Raw genomic sequence first — 14,081 nt, forward strand, 5'->3', positions numbered from 1 at the left:
GCATTTATTTTCTTTCACTCGACAAACATTGACTATGTATAAACAAATTTTAGCTATAACATCAGTTGAACACTTAATCTTTAGCCTTTTCATCAGTCATAAATAGTTTAAGAGCGTAGAAAGTTCAGAATCAAGTTCTCAAATATCGTTATAGTATAATTTTATTATTGAATTATTTATAAATGACTCAATCATTTCTCGTTTTCAGTCGATTCCTAAGTAAGAAAAAAGCTATTATTAAGGAAAAATTAAACAAATACTACTCAAGACGCATAAAAATATACACGATCAATCAACCCATAAACGAAAACTAAAGCATTGGAATAAACAAAGATCAAAGGTGAATGATCTAATCAATTAGTTTAAACTAATGTTAAGGGCACCACATAAAATCTAGCCAGACATGATGAACGCAAAGAGTGAAGAAAGAGAGCCATTATGGTGGTTTTCAGTTGCAGATGCAAATACTTTCAACTCCAACGGTTGGGGATGCTCTTAGTTTCCACACATGAAATAATCAAATTAGCCACAAAACTCAGAGTATTTTGTTCGGCCTCACCAAATTTTAAACATAAAAGGTGATAGAATCATTTAAAAATCAATTGATGATAGAGGAAGCGTTCCATTATACTATTAATGTGATTTAAGGCCTCTCTTTGCACCGATGTGATATATTATTATATTTATTTATTTTGCCAACACCATTCCTTAAACCCACCAAGATAGACTCTTTTTTTTTATCAGGTTGCACTAGCCCTCTATCACACTTTTAAAGCCCAATTATAAGGGTGAATCATTTTTTAGTTCCAGTCTAGATATACCAATGTGTCAGTTAATTTAGCCCACAATTGGCGATCCACTCTAATAGCATGATAGAAATTCATAGAATTACACCCTAAAACTAATTGATAATAAAAGAAGCAACATTTATATAGTAGTTTTAGTTATTTCTTTACTGAATTTTGTTTCATTTTGCCAACAGATTAACAATAAGGCAATCTTATATTCGCAGAAATATACTATAAAGTGAAAAAGACTAGTTTTGTTTATGTTTCAAAATCTGTGAAAAAAGGGCAAAATATTGTGTGTCACATATGCATGAAAGAACCATAACCCAATTCATTGTTTACCTGAACGTGAGTACAAGGTATACACTTGCACACTAATAGTTATATTCACTGTTACATGCTAAAGTTAAAGACATGATTAAGTCTATAACATCATCAAAGTGGAAGAAATCCTCAGCTAGAAGCAATGCATATATGCTCTCTGTTTGATACAAAAAGAAAAAGTGTGGGAAAAAGAGGGAAATAAAGAAATGCAAATTGAAGTTGAGGCAGTAGCCTCTAGTAGAGCTCCTCTCTGCTTTAAATTCAGCCACCATCCCTCAAACCACAAATCACAAGTTTCAGTTCAACATTGCAGATTGATTTTACAAAAATGCTGCCTACTAACCAATATGCATTCTTCATTGCTATCACCATACTCCTCTCTCTCACTAGAACAAGTAAACATTTATGATTTAGCTTTGCTTTTTTTCCTTTTTAGCACAATGCAATCTGTTGTCAAAATCCTGATATCAATTATTTATGTTTCAGATGGCAGTGGTTATCAGCTGATCGTCGTAAACAACTGCAACGAGAGCATATGGCCCGGAATCCAGGCTGGTGCAGGGCAGCGGACCCTCAATGACGGTGGCTTCCTCCTCAGAAGCGGGGGGGAGGTGGCCATCGACGTCCCTGAGAAGTGGTCGGGCCGGCTATGGGGAAGGCAGCTCTGCAATTTCGATTCCGATGGGAAGGGCTCGTGCGCCACGGGCGACTGCGCCGGACAACTCCACTGCCAAGGGCTTGGCGGATCACCCCCGTCCACGGTGGTGGAGATGACATTAGGCTCGTCCACCTCGCCACTCCACTTCTACGACGTGAGCCTGGTGGACGGCTTCAACCTGCCCGTCTCGATGAAGCCCGTCGGGGGCGGGGTGGGGTGCGGGGTGGCGTCGTGCGAGGTCGATCTGAACGTGTGCTGCCCCTCGGCGTTGGAGGTTAGAGTGGGAGGGCAGGTGGTGGGGTGCAAGAGTGCTTGCTTAGCAATGCAATCACCAAAATACTGCTGCACAGGGCAGTATGCAGATCCCAAAACATGCAAACCTACAGTTTTTGCAAATTTGTTCAAGGCCATTTGTCCCAAGGCGTATAGCTATGCCTTTGATGATTCTTCAAGCCTCAACAAATGCAGAGCAAAGAGATATGTTATCACTTTCTGCCCTCCGCAATGAGAGTGGCCTCGCCCTACACAATCTTGTTTAGTTACGAGGTTTTCCTTCTGTCTAACTAGCTACTCCAGCATTAGGCAGGAGCTGCTGTAGAGGCTTATAAATTCAATAGCGTTTCCTTTGTAACAATTCTAGCATGTCGAGTATTTATACTCGATTTCAAGCTCATATCAAATGACACTACCTGATCCAACCGATCAATGCAACTAATCAAACTGTCTAACACGAGACTTGGTGACGTAATAACAGAATGAAAACATTCAATATAAAACAAACTTGAACACAGTAAACCAAACAATGAAAAGGTTGGATTTTTCGAATATAGGAAAAGTATAAATATAGCACAAGATCTTAACTAAGCCACATACAATGATTCTGGTGCATAACTGCGTTAAACAAACTGACCTAAGCTGAGGCTCCAGGACCTAATAACAAAGGCGCTTCCTTCTTCTCGTTCTCTGGTTTTGGGTCGGGAATTCTGTCTGCAGCCAAAGCTCTAAGAGGAGGCTGGAAATACTGGCTCGCTACATCTGGAGGAGGAGCGTCTTCTCCGGGGAGGGATAGAAGGCCCTGCTCAAAGAGAGGCGATGGTTCATTGTGACAGGCTTTCCAAAGAGAGTCAACGAGCTCCCTTTCCTCTTTCGCAGCTCCTAGATCTTCAACAGACATCTCACTAATTCCTTTGATCCTGTCTTGTAGAATCTGCTTCAGTTTATCATCATCTTCACCCGAGGTAACAGGCTTCTCCGATCTGTCCCGAGCTAGAACAAGGAGGCTCCTTAGTGCTGCTTCACGTACATCAGAATCCTCACTTGATGCAAGGTGCATCATTATGCGAGGAAATCCAAGCTCGGATATAACACCAATGTCTGAACGATTCTCGCTAAGGAGATACTGGATCAAGTTAAGGGCTTTCCTGCATATGATGCATTTTTGCATTGATAATTACACAAAACATAATCATCCTCAACTTTAGACTAAACCAGTAATCAACATTATAAGCTAAGCATAGATGTCTAGCTAAGTATAATAAGACATATACCTTTGAAATCTCACACTCTCAGAGCTCAAAGCATCTCTTAGTGCCGTGTAACCATTAGCCAACCGAAACGCAGCAATTCCAGACTTGTTATGCCTAATCAGAGCTGCAAAGTGAAAATTGAATAAAATAAAGGATCAAGAATCTGTTCATCCATTGATTAAATTAATGCACATTTCACAAACAAAGTGATCCTTACAAGAGATTGCACCAAGCGCTTTGGTACGAACTCCAACATCCGGATCAGAGGTAAAGTTTGTCAACAATGGCTCCATGCCATTAGCTTCCATGACCAGCTCTTGACTCCTGGGATTGTTTTGTACAACGGTGCTAACAACATCGGCTGCTTTCGCCCTAATGTTAGGGTGCGAGCTCCTGAGGTAGCCGAGGAGAGGCGCAAGACCACCAATGGAATGAAGATCTAGCAAAGCACAGAAACATAATAAATCCACCATCTCTCTGCATCAAAGAATCCTCAATTCAGATCATAACTAAGAGCTAACCGTAAGCATTGTCGATCGATTCCACATGTTCTTGTAGCTCATCCAACATATCTACACAAGTAGCATAATTGAAAAAACCTCAGAAACCAACCACATACATATATAAGATAAGATGATGAAATTATCATTAGAAACTATGAAGACCTTCAATATCCTGAGGAGTCACCCCTTGAGACTCCAACACCTGCTCTGGGGTCTTCATAACAAGTGTTATCTCCTTCATTCGCTTTATAACATCAATTGTCTGCCCTTGCATCGCCTCCATAAACCATTTTCTATCCTCCTCACTAAGCCCAGCATGAAAAATATATACTCTAATTAATTCATGTCGAAACACACAAGTGAAATTCCAGAAACGGCTAAAAAAACTGGTAAAATTAACTTCCAACACATTTAATTTAAGCAAACTATAATTTGAAAAAAGAACACTTTTTAAAAGAATTGGGGAAATAAGAGAATACCTCAAATTGCGAGAAGTGTTAGTACCGTCGGCGTGGGAAAGACTCCACTTAAGCAGTCCTTCCCAATTAGGGCCTTCTCTAGACATGTTTTTTGCTTCTTCTTTTCTAACAAACAATAAACTAGAATGATTAACGAGGGAATGAAATACTATACTAGTGCGGCAATATCAGGTTTCGAAGACAAATATTTCAGATATCAGATAATTAAACGAGGGAGATCGATGAAATTATGTTCCCTTGGAAGAATTTGTGAAGGGTTCTGGAATGATCGAGATTGATCTAGAATCTACAACATAGGTTTAGTCGACAACGGATTCGAGCTAGGCCCAAAACCTACAGGCTACAGCTTAATGGGCTTATTTATTCATTTGGATTCTTTCTAATTTATGTTAACAAGAAATAGTTATACTATATCTTTTCAATTTCACCTTGATCACTAAAATTAGTTACTACTTTTATAAATAGAAAACAATAAACTACATAAATGATCTCTAAAATTTTCGTTTTACATGGCAATAGTTATTAGATTTTAAAAATATTCTGATAAGTCGCTGGACTAAGGTGTAATCACGCTCATAATACATTTTCTTTATTTATCCTAAATTTCCACCGAAAACATGGATGGCGTTTTTGAACTTTCATAAAAATGGGATATTTAGATAATGAGTAATATGATTCTTTCTCTCTAGTATTTGGTATGATATTTTCATATAGTTTAAATGTCTGAAATGATATTTTTCACTTCACTTTTTCAATCATTTTATGTCAAATCTTCTTTCTTTCTTGACACTAAAAAGTGGCATAACCAGAAATCCTATGAAGATGTAACGTCAGTGTTAAGATCATTAACATTTCAAGGAGAAATAAAGAGTGATTTAAAATCAAAATTCAAAAAAATGTAATGAAAAAGCTTTACCTCTCTTTGAAAATGGAAATCTCATCAATATCATGTTGATGTAAACCCTAGATGTATTGTATGAGTACGCACAAGAATAGTACCTAATATTAAACCTTTTAAAGTTATTAATTTATAGCAATAGTAAAATACATATAACTAATAAAAAAATGACACTTAACACGAAACAAAGTAGGTTTGTAAAATTGGACAATAATAGTAGGCTTTTTTACTCTAATTCTTTCCATTTGTTGGAGATAGAAATCAACATCATCCCTCCACAATGTGCAAAAAAGCATGGCTGTGAAAAACAAGGTTACAACTACATTCAATAAATAAAAAAACAAAACAATGATTCAACACTTATGAGAATATGATACTTGGATTTCGATGAGTCTAGATGCAGAATGCATAACAAATTTTTATGAGTTGACAGCCACACCAATGATACCTGAAAAATATAGAGGTAAGAACCATGACCAAAAAATAGTGTTAAGTAAAGGAAATAAATGTAGAATATTATTATGGGTCATGTTTAATGCAATGGTTTGAGATTACCAAATTTTCATAAGAAATACTCCCTCCGTCCCGCACTACTCGCACGTATTTCCTTTTTGGGCGTCCCAAGTTACTTGCACTCTTTCCATTTTTAGTAAAAATTTTCACCTACAGCCGTCATTTTTGACTTTCCTATACACTCATTCCTTAATCTCTGTGCCGAAAAGGAAATGAGCGAGTAGCTCGGGACGGAGGGAGTATATTTTAATGTGAAGCTTCAAGCTAATAGAGAATAAGGAGAGTTGATTATGAAAAGAGATGGTGGAAGGTGTTGGAGAAGTTAGGCGGTAATGATTAGGCGTGAAAGGCGTGATGTAGAAGAGTCGGAGTTCAGGTGAATGACATCGAGAGGTGTAGTGTTTGACTATGTGAGAGAGAGACGAAAGGACTTTGTGTAATTTTTTCTACTTAGATTTTTTTTCCTTTTCTTTTTTTTTTCTCTATTTGCATGAAGTTTTAAGGCCCAACGCCCAATAATACTGTAATGGATTGTATCGCACAGGTATAAAACAGACTATAAAGTATTTCTGTACATTTTTTCTAATTTTTAATTTTTTGTACATTTTTTATATGTTAAAATATTTTATTTTTAATTTTTAATATAATTCTGTAATTTTATTATACTCCATATTTATAAAATTAGATTTTGTATAATAATCCTACTGTTTATTACATAGTATTTCATAAAATAAAATGGATTGTATCGCACAGGTATAAAACATACTATAATAAAAAAAATCAAAGGCTTGTAAACCTAACATGTAAAATAAAATTAAAACAAACTATAATAAAAAAAATAAAAGTCTTGTAAACCTAACTGTAAAATAAAATTAAATAATGAGTTTGTTTAAACACGGGCCGAAGAGTCTTGACCCGATAATTTCGGGTTGGGTTCAGATCGGATACGGGTAACCCATTAAGAAATAATATTATTATTTTTATTATTATTTAAAAATATATATATTACTTTAATTTTTTAATTTCTTATAAATCAGGTTTAAATAGTATAAAACGAATTTGAATTGTGTAAATTAGGTTAAAAATTAAGGTTTAATTGTGTAATATTAGGTTTTAATCGTGTAATATCAGGTTCGGGTTGTTGTCGTGTCGTGTCAACCCATATTATATCGTGTCGTGTCAACCCATATTATATCGTGTCGATAACGGGTTCGTGTCGGGTGCGGGTCGTGTTCGGGTTTGAAGGTAGCAGGTCGAGTTCGTGTTCGGATTTACAGTTTCCATAACAGGTCGGGTTCAGGTTATGCCTTATTGGATTGAGTCATTATCAGGTTGACCCGATAACAACCTAATCCGCACGATTTGCCAGCCCTACCGGAAGACTATAAAAACAAAATATTAAAAGCGAAATACCAGAAACAGAATCCTGAAGGATATAGCGCCGTCGCTTCTTCTGCACGTCAACTTCTCGACCATGGCGGCGCTACGCAATGAGATATCTGCGTCGGGACGCATCTCAGTAAAGCTCAATCTCACATCCCTGCAGTCATGAAAGTTGATCCCGAATGATATTGCTCGGAGCTCTCGCTTGTCTACGATCAATTTAAATCGTCTCTCGACCTCTTTCGTCAGCAAGCCGCCCTGAATTACACATCTATTAGTGGAATCTCCGCCGATTCCTCCGTCGTGAAGGACTTGGGCGACAGGGCATTGTTTTTAGCCCAATTTCCGACTGAATTGGTCCAGATTCTGGAATCTTCGGCCAAGAGTGTGCTCTCGGTGCAAGTGACGAAAGCGTTGATACTTTTGGTCAATCGAAAGGTTACTATATTCTCCGTTTCATGGATTGCATTTTTCGAGATTTATGTGAAACCTGAAGGAATATTGCTTTGTTGCATCATTTTTCTGTATTGTTATTGTTAATTAATTAATATTTTGGAATTTAGTAAAATATAAATGCTTATTTTCCACGCTGTTTGGCCATAATTTTGCAAAAAGTAACATGGAATATGGTGGCATATTGGAAACATCGGCGGATCCAGGTGGGGTCACGCGGGGTCGGCCGACCCCACCGGCGGTCCACCGAACACTGCCGGAAAACATCATCTTCGACCTTTGACCTGGTGCAGTTCCGTCTCCGACCCCACGGCCAGCTTCAACTCTACCCGAAGCCTTCCGCCTTTTCCAAAAACTAAGAGGAGAAAGGAACAATACTAATAAGAATAGAGTAGAGATAGATAAGGGGAGGGGTTGCACAAGAAGCTGATGTATTCTCAACGAAGAAGATGAACAGAGAGGTTAATATTGATTTTTGGGCTGAGGAGTGGTTAATACTCCTATTGATTGTTGGGTTAGAAAATCTATAAGTAAAAAATCTAATTGATTGCCTATGGACACTCGCCGTTAATACTGCTTTTTCATTTAATTCGCATGCCAATAATTTTCTAAGCCATGTAGTATTAACTTTTTTTCTCCTTAATTTTCCCACAAATTTACATAAATTCCTAATTTATTTAAGTTTATTAGTTAAAAAAATCAGTCAATACTGTCCTTATTAAATAATTTTATCTTTATTACAAGAGTTACAACTTTCTTTATAAATAAAAATTCTATATTTCTACCCAATTATTATTTTGATTAAATAGAAAGTTATAGTAGGAGACTAAGATTAAGATTTTTGAGGGGCATAGGCTTTGCACAAAAAAAATTGGTGCGTTATTGATATTCTTTTAATCATGTTTTATTATTTTTTTACTTTTATTTTGTTTATTTGACCTAATTTTTATGAATATAATAATTATATACTTATCTTTTTTATTATTGATTTTAATTACCATCCATATTAAATTAATGGATAAATGTATTTTAAAAATATCTTGAGTTTGTATCTGTTCTCATGAGTTTTATCTGTTCTTCTGGTGCTAATGTTGAACACAATCAACGACTGGAAGATATGTTTGCAATTATTTCCAATGATAAAATTTCGGCCAGCTTCAAAATATGAATATTCGTAAAAGTTAAAAATATGAACTCGTAAAAGTCAACTATCGTGATAAAACAAAGATAATTTTATTTGTAATGTATTTTTATAATATATATAATATTAATTATCTCGTCCGACCCCACGATTTTTAAATCCTGGATCCGTCCATGAATTTGGAAATGTGTTTTTAATCATGGTGTGTTATGATTTTTGTTTGTACTATGTGTGTAATTCCAGGTGGAATGAACAATCTCTAAGTTCTTGGTGTGATTTCTTGCGTTCCAGATCATAGATATTGCTGAGACACTAGAAGTATTCATGGGGCTCCAGACACGCCGGGGCAAAGTGTTGCGAAAACTGGCATTTTCCCACGTTATTAAAAGCATTAGGCGTATGAATCAGAAACATAAGAACGATCAGAAGAATAAGGCACTCCAGAACATTTTGTTTGGAATGCTGCAGGTGTATAGTGTTTACATGCTTTTGGCTCTCTCATCTTTGAATTCTTCATTTTTGAAGTGTGATGTAACTGATCTTTGTGGAAAATCAGCAAGAGGAAGAAGCAATATCTAAGCGAGCGCTAATTACCCTGTGTGTTCTCCATCGGAGGAAAGTTTGGTGTGATGATAGGACGGCAAATGCTATATGCATGGCATGTTTTCATCCGTCAACAAGGTTTATTTTTTTGTGCTGCTTTATAAGTTATCAGGATGATATCTAATTGTCTCTATAAAAAATTTTACTTGCAGAAACATGATTGCTGCCTTGTCGTTTCTTCTTGAGTTTGAGAAGATCAAAGATGATGATAGTGATGATTTTGACAGCCAAGAGGACCAAGCAACCCCACAGCCTCAAGTATTTCTGATTAAAGAAGCTATACACAAGGTGTGTTTCATTCTTTAAACTGTTTATAGGCTTTTGCTTCAAATGATTAGAGAAACTGACTGTGATCATAATTCATAACATAATAGCTTAGTAATGCATTTACATCCTCGAGTACTTGACTCATATTTGGGGATTATGCTTTTTAGCTCCATGAATCTCTAAAAGATTGTTTATCTGATATATATGGCTGGTGCTTGAGCCAAGTCCTTCGTCAGTTTCTTTTATCAACTTTTATAGAATTAATTGTTTCAGACATCCGTGATATATATGTACCAAATGTTTATGATTTACTTTGAGCAATTTAGGCAAACCTTAAAGGCACACCATCAAGCAAAAAGAAGGAGAAGGCGAAACTGCAGCGTGTTACCCGAAAGCTGAAGAAGCAGCACGGTTTATCATCCGAGAAAAGTAACACAAACTACTCCTCACCGCTAAACCATTTGATAGATGCACAGGTTTGCTTAATAATTTGCCTGGTTCTTCTCTAATAGGAGTACTATATTATTCTTTGAAGGTGTTGGGGGAGACTGACGCTCGTCAAATTTTGTCCACAGGGTTTTTCCGAGAAGTTATTTTCTCGACTGCAGTCTAGCACCAATGAAAAGTTTGAGGTAATTCATTTGTGTACTTTCACATGGGACGATGGCTTGAAAATATATGCTTTAATGATGTGCTAAATATTATGTTTGTCTTCTCATAGGTTAGAATGATGATGCTTAAAGTAATTGTGCGAACTGTTGGCCTTCACCACCTGATCTTGTTGAATTTCTATTCTTATCTTCAAAGATACGTCCAGGTATGCTTATCCCTTACTGACATAAGAAGGGTATTCATCCTAATATTTATCCAAGTCTGCTTGTATTCACTGTAGCCACATCAACCAGATGTTACAACTCTACTTGCAGCAGCTGTTCAAGCCTGCCACGAAATGGTACCCTCAACTTTATTGGCCAAATTTATGTGGTTCCTGCTCTTGATTCCTCATGAGCTTGTCTTATTTCCTGGATAGTATTCTCATTCTGCCATTCATACATTTTGGATTCTTTCTACTAGATACCACCTGATGCAGTTGAACCATTGTTCAAGCAAATAGTAAACCAATTTGTACATGATCGATCGCAACCCGAGGTACCATTGTGCTTTATTAAGAGGAACCTCTAGTTCAGTGTATGTTGAGTAACTTAAAATTTCATCTTTCCTTTTTCCAGGAAATCACTGTTGGGTTGAATGTAGTTCGCGAAATATGTCTTCGCATGCCTTTGGTAAGTTCAGAATAGTTTTGAAGTATGTTATTAGAAATGTAGTTGCAGAGACTGACTATGCATTTTGCTCCTATTTTCAGTTGATGACTGAAGAACTGTTACAAGACCTTGTATTATATAGAAAGTCACAAGAGAAATCAGTTTCTGCTTCTGCTCGATCTCTTCTTACACTATTTAGAGAGGTCTATATCTCTCTCCACCCCTTGTGATTGTCTTTACTCAAGTAAGCACCTTTATTGGAAAATCACTTGTGCTGTCTTTGGATTTATTTCATAGAATCTGAAATTTTGGTTTCTAGATTTGCCCATCATTGCTAGTCAAGAAGAATAGAGGGAGGCCTGCTGAACTTAAAGCTAAACCCAAAGCCTTTGGCGAGGTGCATGTTGAGAGCAATATCCCAGTCATGGAGCTATTGGAAGAAGAAGATCAAGGGAGTAGTAATGAGGACATTGATGGGGATGATAGCCAAGGAGATGATTCTGTTGATCTTGTTGAAGAGGATGGACGGGGCGAAAGTGATGGCAGGGGCTCCATTGGCTCTGATGATGAAGACTCTAATGGAGATGATATTGATTACAGTGTTGACGGTGCTAGTGAATCAGTGATGATGAAGAGAGTGAAGATGATGATTTACTGGAAACCAATAATAGTATTGGGAAGGAGGCTGATGCTGATAGCAATAAACCAAAACAGAAGAAAAGGAAGTTCTCTGATTTTGAGGGACAGTTGAATGCTGCCAATAACAGTCTTCGTGCTTTGAAGAAATTAGCAGGAAACGTCACTTCATCCTCAAATGATGGAATTATTTCCAACGAGGACTTCCAAAGAATCAGAGAGCTGAAGGTTTGTGCTTCTTAATTCTCAGTGAAGACCTTTTTTTGGCTAGTATCCCAAAGGGTTGTGTGTTTCTATATGAATGTGACATGTTGCTGACTTTGATAATAGGCTAAGAAGGGTGCAAGGACTGCTTTGACACAACATGGATTCAAGCTTCCTACCTCAGACCAACTTAGCCTCAAGAGGGTAGATGCTGCAACACTCGAGGTGAGCTCTCCTATTTAGTAGTTGCCTCACCATCATATCAATCACACGCAACACGATAATGGTTTCAAGTACCCTGATAAATAAAAGGAGATTCCGATGAGAAATGACACAGTTTGTTTAAGATCTTCCTCTTTAGGAAATTCAAGCTTTATCAATTGAGTATTCAAAATGGAGCGTTATATTATTTATTCCTTACCAAATCTTAGTTGTTCTTCTCATATTTTAGTGAATACAAATCTAATGCATTTGCTATTGTGCATCAGGCAAACATAAAGAGGAAGCTGACAAAGGAAGAAAAATTGGCATTGATCAGAGAAGGAAGGGAAGACAGAGGGAAATATCAAGCCCGCAGCTCTCTAAAGAAGAAAAAGGTATGCTACCTACACTGTAAGAACTTCATTATATACTAGTCTAGTGTTTTTTTATACGTATCATTGTTGGACAGACTAGACTGGTGGTTTAAGCAATCGGGAAAAAGGAGCACAAAAAGATCATGCCTGATGCCGCAAGAAAAGCCAGGATATCAAGAACGTGCCAACAGAAGAAGATAAAACAAAAACACTCAGATAAACAAGGAAAGCATGGAAATGATATGCGGTCTGGGTAATCTTGGTTTGTGTTTTATGCATTACATCTTTTCTTCGAAATCTAGATCCTAGTCTACCCAATGCTTATCAGTTCGTCTAGAGAATATCTGGAGTTGAGTATCGCATTGGTGATCTAATTAAATCCTTTTTTTTTCGTAATTTCTTTCGAGACTCGTGTGTCTTGTATTGCTATCGTGTTGGACAAATTTTCGTCAAGGCAAACTAGAAGTCAAGATCATAGAATTTTGTTGAAATCATCTCCTCCGACCTCACAGTGAGAGCAACTACATAAGTAGAATATCTAACTAGCCTTAAGAATCAAGATGAAGGCTTCAAAGTTTTGTTGAATTCTTTTTAGATTTGAATAATGAGCTTTAGAGAGTTTTGTGTTGTTTATTTTGAATCAAGTGTGTTGTTTTGGAATCAGGAAGTGGTTTATAAATATTTGCAATTATTTCTTCTTTACTGATAATATGAAAATTATAGTATTCCCTCCATCCAGTTTATCATTTTTTGGTGTTCCATTTTAAGAATTTTGGTTGGAATATTCCATAAATAGTAATAGGCCCTACATTCCACTAATTTTTTTACTTACATTTTATTATAAGACTAATATGTAAAGTATTACACACATTCCACTATATTTTTTCATCAATTTTCTTTTACATTTCTTAAAATTCGTGCTAAACTCAAATATGACTCATAAATTAGGACGGAGGGAGTAGTACAGTTTTTGTGGTTCTTCTCAATAAAAGATTAACGTAAATATCACTCCTAAATGAATAATATACACTTTCATTTTGGCTCATTCTTATAGTATACTATAAGATAATAAAGTAATTAATATTCAAATATATAACAATTTAAATTATCTTTGTAATTTATTAGCCACAGTGCTTTTAGATATAAAGTACTTCCTCTGTTGACTACATATAATATTTCATTTGGCTGCCACTATGAGTAATTAATTTCTATTTTTAGTAAAATATAATATAATTGCATTTTTATATTGTTCTCTCTTAATTCATTATTTTATTATTTTTTCTCATGTTCTTAAATATTATGCAAAAAAAAGAAAAGAAAAACCAACATAATTACCTTTTATGCTATTCTCCTTAGTTATTTATTTTATTATATTTCCTCATATTCTTAAATTTTGTCAAAAAAAAATCCACCACTTATGGTAAAAAGGTGGACAGTATTTATACAGTTATACTGAAACATTTAGCCATAGTTTGGTAGACTAGTGAAATTATCAAAGTAAAATTATCATCCATACAAATTATTTAATAAAATGTGATTAATAATCTATTCTACACTGTTTGGGAGGCATTAAGAAATATTTGTTTTATTTTTTATGTTGTTTGATAGAGTTTCCAAAATAATAGATTAAAATAGATAATGACAATATTATTCTTAATTATCTTTTATTTTATTTTAGTTAATTTCAATTTTTATTTCAATACATGTTGTCCATTACTGAGAGCATCCACAATGGAGGCTAGCGGTAGGCTAGCCGATCGCGGGCGCTAGCCGATCCGCTAGCCTCCATTGCGACAATTTAGGCTAGCCGATCGGCGAGCTCTAGCCGATTCGCGGGCGCTAGGCGATCCGCTAGCCGATCCACTAGC

General features: G+C 36.1%; 2 protein-coding genes and 1 pseudogene across 3 annotated transcripts; 2 read left to right on the top strand and 1 right to left on the bottom strand.

Annotated features, from left to right (window-relative positions):
* The first annotated feature begins 1,159 nt into the window (after positions 1–1,159).
* LOC121792133 (thaumatin-like protein) lies at positions 1,160–2,443 on the top strand. Its single transcript, XM_042189957.1, has 2 exons — positions 1,160–1,507; positions 1,599–2,443. The coding sequence occupies exons 1-2, from the start codon at positions 1,441–1,443 to the stop codon at positions 2,276–2,278; spliced, it is 747 nt and encodes a 248-aa protein (XP_042045891.1). The 5' UTR covers positions 1,160–1,440; the 3' UTR covers positions 2,279–2,443.
* Positions 2,444–2,561: 118 nt separating this feature from the next.
* Positions 2,562–4,545, bottom strand: LOC121792132 (hsp70 nucleotide exchange factor FES1-like). 2 transcript variants are annotated; one of them, XM_042189954.1, is made up of 6 exons: positions 4,279–4,545; positions 3,962–4,131; positions 3,818–3,868; positions 3,514–3,735; positions 3,318–3,420; positions 2,562–3,191 (listed from the first exon to the last, which is right to left on the bottom strand). In XM_042189954.1, exons 1-6 carry the CDS (start codon positions 4,362–4,364, stop codon positions 2,681–2,683), a joined length of 1,143 nt encoding a protein of 380 aa, XP_042045888.1. In that variant the 5' UTR covers positions 4,365–4,545; the 3' UTR covers positions 2,562–2,680. The 2 variants fall into 2 exon arrangements, with proteins under 2 accessions (XP_042045888.1, XP_042045889.1); XM_042189955.1 differs by having other exon boundaries at positions 3,962–4,104; positions 4,279–4,543.
* Positions 4,546–7,163: 2,618 nt separating this feature from the next.
* LOC121770571 lies at positions 7,164–13,031 on the top strand (annotated as a pseudogene).
* The last annotated feature ends 1,050 nt before the right edge of the window (positions 13,032–14,081 follow it).

Source organism: Salvia splendens, chromosome 2 (assembly GCF_004379255.2).
Source record: "Salvia splendens isolate huo1 chromosome 2, SspV2, whole genome shotgun sequence".
Classification (NCBI taxonomy): domain Eukaryota; kingdom Viridiplantae; phylum Streptophyta; class Magnoliopsida; order Lamiales; family Lamiaceae; genus Salvia; species Salvia splendens.